General features: G+C 32.3%; 1 protein-coding gene across 4 annotated transcripts; it reads right to left on the reverse strand.

The window, feature by feature from the left end:
• Positions 1–298: 298 nt before the first annotated feature.
• On the reverse strand, positions 299–6,792 carry LOC140878077 (polyadenylate-binding protein-interacting protein 4-like). Of its 4 annotated transcripts, none has more exons than XM_073281690.1 (16): positions 6,646–6,785; positions 6,058–6,105; positions 5,672–5,863; positions 5,460–5,603; positions 5,197–5,330; positions 4,787–4,977; positions 4,293–4,470; positions 3,967–4,197; positions 3,424–3,554; positions 3,237–3,291; positions 3,121–3,154; positions 2,319–2,638; positions 1,987–2,133; positions 1,581–1,673; positions 1,430–1,492; positions 299–1,073 (listed from the first exon to the last, which is right to left on the reverse strand). In XM_073281690.1, the coding sequence occupies exons 3-16, from the start codon at positions 5,805–5,807 to the stop codon at positions 1,044–1,046; spliced, it is 1,887 nt and encodes a 628-aa protein (XP_073137791.1). In that variant the 5' UTR covers positions 5,808–5,863; positions 6,058–6,105; positions 6,646–6,785; the 3' UTR covers positions 299–1,043. The 4 variants fall into 4 exon arrangements, with proteins under 4 accessions (XP_073137791.1, XP_073137787.1, XP_073137797.1 ...); XM_073281686.1 differs by having other exon boundaries at positions 6,023–6,105; XM_073281696.1 differs by lacking the exon at positions 6,058–6,105 and having other exon boundaries at positions 3,427–3,554; positions 6,646–6,792.
• Positions 6,793–10,130: the final 3,338 nt, after the last annotated feature.

Raw genomic sequence — 10,130 nt, forward strand, 5'->3', positions numbered from 1 at the left:
GTTACGAAATAATATATCCTTACCCATGTGAATAGATGCTATACTTAACACTGTAGCAGCATCAAACAACAGATGTCAAAAGAATTAACTTACCTAGTTACTTTTTAGATTTATTTCAATATCATATTTTTTTAATACAAAAAATGAAACATAAAGGATAAACACTCATGCTTCCAATTGATTTTTTAAAGTTATATCGAAGCTCCATCCACTTTGATATTATTACCATTTTTAAAAATTAAAATTAAAGAACCGTAGAGCAGATACTATATTGATCATGTATCCGTTTTTTCCTGAATAAATATAATGTATTTATTGTATTCACTGAATCAAACCCAACAAAAATAATCCCAAATAAAACACAAGACCTTTTATTTTTATTTTTTTTCAACTAAAACACAAGAAGACTTACGAAAGATGAAAACTTCGAAAACACAAAGAAAAAACCTATCAGTCTATTACCTCCACGGTGATGCATCTAACTTCGACTTAAATTTATAACAACAATTTCAACAGCAGAACGAAAAACTGCACGGCCAACTAGGCTCATCCACCGGAGCCCTGTCTAGAATATGGTCATTTTCCAAGATATCCACCATATTCTGTTCAACACAACCGCCATCTTTCCTTGAAAACCAAGATCTATCGAACTCCTCAGATTTAAGACACACAAGAAGCAGTAACTCCAGCGTTGGGAGTAAGGAGGTGACAACAAATGACGACCGGTAGCACTTAAATTACAAACCAAATCTAAAATGTTCTACCACCATGATTCCATTCCTCAAAATATCAAGAAAAAGGATGGAATTTGAAGTACTAATCCATGTTGGAACAGATTGAAGAGACATTTAAGAATGAAGATGCATTGGCTTGCAGAATTTTCCAGAAGAACCAAATCTCATATCGGCACATGATGTCTACGCATCTATGAAATTTTTGTCAGCTGCTTGGATCTTGCAAAAAACTATTTCCAAGCAGTCCATCGTCAGAAATTGTTAATCCACCCCCTTTTATTGTCACAAAGTCAGCAAAACCAACGTAGGCTAAAATTCCCTTCCTCTGTAAGGCAAATCCTGGGGGGAAAGATGCATCAAATGAAAATGTAAGAAAGGGAAGTCGCCTTGACAGAGGTAGTTCAAACCTCAAAAGTGATGGACAAATAAGTGAGTCAATAAGAACAATACAAACAGTTCTTTCAATCTCAGTTTCATTAAACTGTTTTGGCACAAGAGACAATCAACCTTTTGTTTTCTACTTCCACCATAAACAGCCAGCCAATAACACAAAGTACAGCAATAAAACAATTTAAACACACCAATAAGCTCCAATAGCTCTTTCTGACCATTAGAACGATAATATTTTCAAAAATAGATGTACGTACTGAAACATAGAACAACAGTACAGGAGATGAGAAAAACAATTATCTTACTGTTGGATACGTTGGCATGTACATTACTGGCCGGGGCTGTCCAAATATCATCTGCTGCCCATACTGCATACGAAGAATTCAGTTTAACTTCCATGTACATGGAAAAATGTGAAAACATTCATGAGCAGGGCCATCAGCATGGGGAAAAAACCTGGGGTCCATTTGGATGGTAGTAGGGTTGTGGCATAGGTGCAGCCTGTGGATTAAAAATTACAGGCTGTGACGGTGCAAAAGAAGGTCCAATCTGCAAAATAAAATAATTACCCTCCCAAAAAGAAAAAGAATATAAGCAAGTATAACTGTGCCCTTGGTATTTCATCTTTGTTGTATTTTATCAGTACATCAATAGCTAGTTCTTAGTGGATGGACGCTTGCAATATACTAAAGAGGTCTGAAGTCTTGTTAGACAAATAAATGTAGCATTCAAAATGCTACTAGTGTTAATTAAGTTACTCGTCTATGATTAAGCTTTCAGATGAACTTGGTCATATAAGAGAAGTTAAAAACTTGGTAATATAACTGAAACCAAAACTTAGCAGCAACAGTTACATTCATACCCCGACACCTACAGGCATCCCAGGCATGTGTGGAACTGCAGTCATGTTAGCTGGATAATAGAAGGAACTATCAGCAACTGGAGAAGGTGATCTTAGAGTTGTTACAGATGGAATGAAACTCTTTGCATTTGGATTTAATTTAAATTCCTGCAAAATAATCAAAGAGTTGGATATATTAGGTGCAGCAGAAAAATGATGAGAGAGCGGAAATATTTAGCATACTCGTCCTTTTGTGCATTTCATCCATTATCGGAGTCATTAACAGTAAGGATAAGTGACTAAATTACAACTGCATATTAAAAAAAATTGCTTTATCAAGCCACAATTCCCACCTTAGCATGTGGATTCAATGTTGACTTCTCTGAAGACAATGAACCAACAGATGAACTTGGTGACAACCCTCGGCCAGCAGAAGTTGAAGGGGCACCTCCGCCACGATCAGAAGTGGATGATGCAGAACTACTAGGCCTGGCAAGAGAAGTCGTGACCCCTTGTGTTTTGGAAGGTATGGTACCTTCCAGTGGCATACTAGAAGAGCTTGCCTTTTCCTGAACCTTGGTTGCTGCATGTGATGGATCATATGCAGTAGCATTTGGTGACAATCCAACCTTGTCAGAGTTTTCTGTCTTTGGTCTTAAAAGTAAATGTGAATCTGTGGACAAGATACAGCTTTATGTCAAATAAATGCAACAATAAACCAAAAAATAAGCTCAACAAAGTAAAAAAATGACAAATTGCTCAAGTAAAAGAGCTGACAAGGCCCAACAGAATGAGAAAATAGAAATCTATGTATGTACTTCGACAAATTCCAGAAACCATCTGCTTATAAACAATCCCAGTGCATCAATCCCAGGGGGCTCTATAGGGATCTTGGCATTTTGCAACAAAACCAATAAGATAGCACAAGATTATGGTGTCATTTCACAGCTCTCACCAATCAACTTAGAGAAGGAAAGACAACAGCCAAACATTCATTCTACAAAGAACTCACCAAAGGTTTTTAAACAAAGTTATTGCCCCATTCTAATACCTTTCCTCACCCACAAAACATATTTGAAAAAAGAAAAAAACATGTCATCCTGCATCGTTATGGTACACTGTCAAATGCTATCAGCAAAGAAAATGCTTACTCACCCTCAACTTTTGATACTTGACTTTGATCCACCACCTGCAGAGAGAAAAAAGAAGATTGTCAGACAGTAAAAGTTTGAAGGCATAAGTCAACTTAATAGCAGTCAGAGTGCACTTACCTTTATCTTTTCTTTATTTTCCCCAACCCATCCAATATCTTGGTCATCATGAAGTCTACATGAAAAAATTTCCAATTAGATATAGTAGTGCTATTGACAGATATTGTAATGTTTGTGATGCTCTTTCCATTAAAATCACAGCAACTGAAAGAAACAACAAACATTAGATATCAAACAATTGTAGAACAACCTGCCGTCCGTGATGGAGGAATCTTTGGGAAGCTGTTCAGATAGCAGTGGCAGTGAACGATCATCAGAATTAGAGTTATAAACGTCTCTACTGCTAGATCTCAGAGAAGATTGGATTTGGACTTCTCCCTATACCAGGAAAAAGGAGAATGTAACAGAAACATCTAGGTTTATTACAAGGCCAATAAATAAAACAAACAAGATTGATAGACAATGGCAGAGAGAACACAAAAAACTGGGATAACACAGTGAAATTTTATTCAAGTCAAACTCTTAATATAAATAATTTATGGCTTTCGCTTCATTTTTCATTGATGAATTAGTAACCAAAACTATGCTCAATAATTCTCATCAAAATAAAAAAAACTATGCTCAATTTTAAAGGCACGGGTGCCGAAAGAAGAAAAAAGAAACTGAAACTACTACAAATCAGTGGACCAGCTCTGAACCAGCTGAAGCGGGAAAAGAATCTGGAACTTCTATTAAATAAGGCAAAATACTAGAATGAAGAAACAGAAATATTATAGGACACATGAAATACCATTGATGAAGATAATACTTGAGCTCCATAACTGCTTTTCCCACTACTCACATCCATGAGAGGGCCTTCAGCGGCAGAATCGGAGACATGCCCAAAGGTTTCATCATTTTTTGAATCCAATAATACGTCCTCAGCCTCATCATATCCACAATCGTCAACTCCCCTATGGACTGATGAGAATCTGGTTTCTTCATCGATTTCAAGATTTCCATCAAGTTGAACACCCCTTTCCTAGAGATACTACATGATGTTATTCAATTGTAAAGTAACAGACAAGAAGGTGTAAAAAAGTATAAAGGAAAAAACAAGCCAATTTTTAGTCTAACCTCTGCCACATGAAGATCAAGGGTATCCTCACCCTCAATTTCCCTAGCTATTCGTATAGCTTCTCTTTCCCGTTCTCTCATCTGAGGACCTTTCTCAAGCTTTGTTGTGTAAAGTTCCTCGTTGAAGGTGCTCTTTACTCCAAATAGACTTTCATTTGCTTCAAACTGATCCCAGCCCCTGATATTCAGATAATATACTCCGTCAAAACAACTTCAAACAATAAGTTAAATGATACCTCCCAGTGAAACTTCGGCCTGACATTAGCATTGATTTTTATACAAATTAAATGGCAATCACAAACTTATAGAAGGTTTATTGCTTCACGTAATATATGGTCATATCTTAAACAATCATTGACACGTTCATGTCGAACAATCTTTACAGTCAGAGAAATAGATATTTCAAGTACTTCAATGACCAATCATACATGTAAAAGAAGAAAGAAGGAACCGTTATGTTCTTCTTTCAACATAGATAAAATGAGAGTCCTAACCTATTCCAATGGTCATCAAATGTGCTTTCAAGTTCAGGAAAACTAGGATCACTGTCATCTGGGACCCATGGCTGCAACTCTCTTCCCATGTCCACATGCCGGGATTGTGAGATGGAGGAATCTGTCATAAGTTCTCGCTTCTTTTCATGCTGCATCTCTTTGGTTAAACCATCCCTGGTAACAGGCACGCCCTGTTTCAGTTCAATAACAAAATCGTTTTATCAGCATAAATTTCAAATTACAAAATGATCATTTAAGCAGAAACAGTTTGCTTCATAATCTCAACAACTTCAGCAGTAATATTGCTAACAAAACACCTCCTGGAAAACTGAAAATGCACAAGTCTTTCAATACATAATTGCATTTGCGCAAATCTTAGTAGTGTATAAGAGAACCATCAGATAACAAACCTTTGCTGTTAATTGCACAAAATCCTTGGCCTGTATGATCAAAGTCCTAGAAAGGGGCGTGCTTGGAGAACCAGAAATATTTTTCTGCCCAGAAGAACCATCATTGAATAAGTGAGGCATTTTGAGAACAATTCCTGCACAACAAACAAAGGCCACTCTTCAAAGAAAAACTAAATTCTATTTGCAAAAGCATGGTCTCAAGTCAAGGATCAGCACCCTAAAGTGATATAGTTGTAAACTTTGTGAATCTACTTTTTACATACCTAGATCCTCAGCATTTGTTGCATGAAATATTCCCGAAAATACAGATCCATCCTGCACCTGGACTTCCACTTGATGTCCAATGAGGCACGTCGTTAAATATATTAGTCGATCACGTGACGGCATTTCAAACCCACCTCCTTTACCTGACATTAATAGTGTTAGGGAAGAGAAATATTGCATTAACAAAAACCGACAATCCACGGCCTCTTACCAAAATCTATCCTTCCAGAATTTGTTGTTCCAGCATTGAACTTACTATCGAACCTAGTGGCAGCGCCCTTATCAGCTCTACGGCGGCTGTATCCATTAGAGGCAGATCCGGTCTGCATAACTTGCTGCATATTCATCTTCACAGACAAACTCAAGTATGTGCAGATAACTAAGCCCAGGTTCAGATAACAAACTGCAAAAGGCAACAAATAATAATATGGTTTTTTACGCAAGGCATCAAATCGATACAGCTGAATCACAGAGATAATGCAACAAAATAAAGGGATGATGTTAACCAAGATTTGTTGAAGTCTATGTTACAGTTTATCTAATTAACTCTAAGCAACCAAACCTGAACCCAATAATAGTTGCAGACAAATTGCAAACCTTCCAAAATTCCTTCCTATACTTGTGACTTCTGGAGTTTTTATTACACTGCATAAATCCAATCACGCTAATTGTAAAACGTCAACTTCTTATGAATTTTAGGACAGCTTCAACCTTCTAATAAGACAACGAGAAAGGGGAGAAAACCCCCACAAGAAAAAGCCTCTAGCATGCATAATCAATTTACTCCTGAAAATTGACTGTTAAACAACAGAGTAAAAACTCACAATCACCAAATATATATTTTTTATAAAAAAAACAGAATAATACAATCTCCCAGCACCTATAGACATAGTATCAAGAAACAATTAAGCTAAGCAAACAAACAATGACATACACAAGAAAACAATGCAATTTTTCAATTTTCAAATGGAGTAAATTGCGACAAAACCCTAATTTTTCTCCCTCTATCTTCATGTTTATTCGCTGATGTCACCGGTTTCGCATTAAAAACATAACCCGGAGATAAATTAAACATATCCTTAACTAGAAACCCAGAAAAACCCTCTCGCGTCAATTGAAAACCCTATGATCCAACACAAAAAATCAAGCGCACAACAAAGCATAGAGGTTGAAACAGCTGCTTACGACGAGTGCGGAGACAGGAAACCGCCCGATCTGCAGCAAAGAAAGGTGTAGAAATCGGAATTGAGCGTGATGAATCGGAATCTGTAATAATTTTGAGGAAATTTGTAAGGCTTAGTTGTCCCAACGTCAGACAATATAAACACACGGAGTAATGAAATTAGGAATTTGGTTTGAAATTTTTTCTTTTAAATTACAATTCTCTTTTCTTTTCTTTTCTTTTCTTTTCTGTTTTTTTTTATAAAAAAAATTAGCTAACGTTTATTAGATACAACAATTATCTAGAGCATGTTTGGATTTCATAAACATTTTTTTTTAAAATATTTTTTTAAATTATAATTTTTTGCTTTTGAAAAAACTCTAAAATTAACTTAAAAAATGTTTTTTTTAATACTTAAATGACCATAAATACCTTATAAACTAAAAAAACAATTTTTTTTAAAAAAATAAAAGTGCTTCTCTGATTTGACTTTTGATACCAAAACTGCGCATTAGTGCTTGCTTGAAAAGATTGAAATTTGTAATGGTCTTTTCATTTATTGTTTCGTCGGTATTATTTTAAAATCATATATGTATCTCAATCTGTAAAAAGCATTTTAAATACTATAAAAAATAAATCTTAAAACTGGAAAATCAATAAAATGAAACTTAAAATTTTATTTTAAAATTCCAACTTTATCAAAAACAAAAAAATAAAATTTCTAAATATATCAATTTCATGTAAATTTTTTTTTTTTTTTACAGGAAAATTTCATGTAATTTTTATTATATGAGAAAATTATATTTTATACACAACTCGTACTCTACATATTAATTGATACTTGATACTAATATTTACACCAAATAAAGCTCGTTCATTCGATTTGAAAAATTATCGTGTAAATATAAATACTTAGTTTGTGTGTTAGTACGAGTGATTGAATATGGTTGTAGGTTTATTTTTAAGAAAAACTCTTGTTTTGAATATTTTTAAATAATTTAATGTCAGTTGTTTAAATGACGTAATTATACCAAATTAAATCAAATAAACAGTGTATCACATCTCCACGATCAAGGCTATGGTGAGCTGTAGCTCACCCCAATTCTTGGTCTATGTGTGGATATATATATATATATATAACTTTGAAGTTTAAAAAAAATGATAAAAAATCTATTAGTTAATTTTTTATATGTGTTGGATTGGGTTTAATTTGAATATAGATATTGGAATTAATGTAAATATATGTTGTTGAACTTAAAAAATATAAAATGATATTGGATTTATTACTTAATTATGCAATATTTTTCAAAATAATATATCAATATTAATAGATCCAAATTAACTCAAGGATTTTTCAAAAAAATAAAAGTTGGCTTAAATATTTGTCTAACTATATATATATATATATATATATATATATATATATTATATGATTGTTAAAAACATACAAAAATACCTAAAAAACCAACCTACTAAAAATTGTTTTTTTACTTATTTTTTAGCATTTAATTTTTAAATATATATGTTACGATATATTTAATTTATTATATATATTAATCTTAATATGTTATATGTCCACTAAAAATTTATAATTTGTATCAAGTTCAGCCCACACGAATATAAAATTATGGCTCCGTCTCTGTCCACGATAATGCTAAAAATACCCTTTGCCCTAACAAAAAAACCATCATTCTCTTCTTCGATTTTCCTTTGTCTTAAAAAAATCCAAGATATTTTGGTCAAAATATAAAAACCACCCTAGGTAATTATTTTCATAATAAATCAAATCAAACATAACAACATTTTATCACATCATTGAATCTAGCATGACCTTATTTTAAATTTCTATTTAGAATTAGTTGACGTTGTATTTTTTAGGCATCAGTGATTAGTTCATGAAATCAATTTGGTTTATGGAGGGGTTGATATTGTTATAAATTTCTCATGAGCTCTATATATGATGCTTATTATAGATATAAATGGTCCAATGATACCAATAATTTTATAATAACACCTCAATTAATATATAATAACGATTTTCTAGAATATATACGATAATGAATTGGAAGCACGTGTCATGGTTAGTTTTTGTGAAAATTAATTAATTAATTAATAATAGAAAAAATGGCGTATTAGTTGATTATACAATTTTGTTTTATAATGATTGTTTAAAATTGAAAAAAAATTATTAAAATTATAATTAATTACATTATATATATATATATATATTGATTTATTAGTATCATCACATATATCTTTCATCAATCCATTTCACGAATCAAATTAACAATATGTTTTAAAATAATGCCATAAGGATTATGAAATGTATTTAATTGGAAAAACAGATTCCATGGATATATATTTGTTATGTACTTATTTTATCATAAATAATGTATATAAAATATATGTAAAATTCATGGGTATTAACTGTTAAATTAAAAAAAATGTACTATCAATAAGTATTTAAATCATATATTATATTAAAAATTAAATGGTTCTGCACGTAGGACTGGGGCAGGCCGTGTTAACCATCACTCGATTCGCCGACTCAAGGCCCAATTGCAACTTTGGGCTAATTCCGATCCAATAAATTTTACGTAAATATATCACGTGCTTAACAAATATATTCAGTCAAACCCAGTCCAAATACAATTATCGCAGCAAAAACGAAGAAGTAGTCCGTGCCAGTTGTCACATAAAAAAAAGCATTGGCCTTCATTTTTTTCGTTATTTTAAATAACTTTCAATTATTGAATCACGATATTAATTTGCTATATAATTTTGTAAAAGAAAATTTTGTGAGATCATTTTACGAGTCAAATTTTAAGACACAAATATTCGATTCGACTCGAATCGACTTATAAAAATTAATAATTTTTTATATGTATGCATCTGGTCAACCCTCTCATATGAAATATACTCATAATTTTATGATTTAAACTGTTGTTTTAAAAATCAAGTTGTTATGTAAATACATATTAGTTTTTTTTAACAAAGTATGTAAATATAGACAAAATTTCTATTTTAATCATATATGTACCTATATATATATATATATATTATATTATCTATATTATTATATAAATGTTGAGAGCATTGGAAAAACTATTTTTTGGTGTGGGATGAACACACCAAATTTTTTTTTCTTATTTTTCCCTTCTCTGATGAAAATTTATACAGAACTTTCATACTAAAAAAAAAACTCAACCACCTTTAAAAAAAATTATATATATGTATATTATATTGCATATGCAATGCGTGTGCTGCGTCACTAGTATATATTAAGAGGGAGCATGCTAGACCGACATTAGTTGCGGTTGTATGCATGGCTTTGCTCTTTCTTTTTTTCTTTTTTTTATCCTCCTTTTTTTATGGTATGACTTTGGTTTTTTTTCCTTCCCCCCACCTCCCCCCCTTTTTTTCCATTTTACTATTTATTTTTTAATAGCAAATTCTAAAAATTGTCAAAATGTCTCGGATTAATTTTTATAATTTAAGCTACAATTTT

Source organism: Henckelia pumila, chromosome 1 (genome assembly GCF_033568475.1).
Source record: "Henckelia pumila isolate YLH828 chromosome 1, ASM3356847v2, whole genome shotgun sequence".
Taxonomy (NCBI): Eukaryota; Viridiplantae; Streptophyta; class Magnoliopsida; order Lamiales; family Gesneriaceae; genus Henckelia; species Henckelia pumila.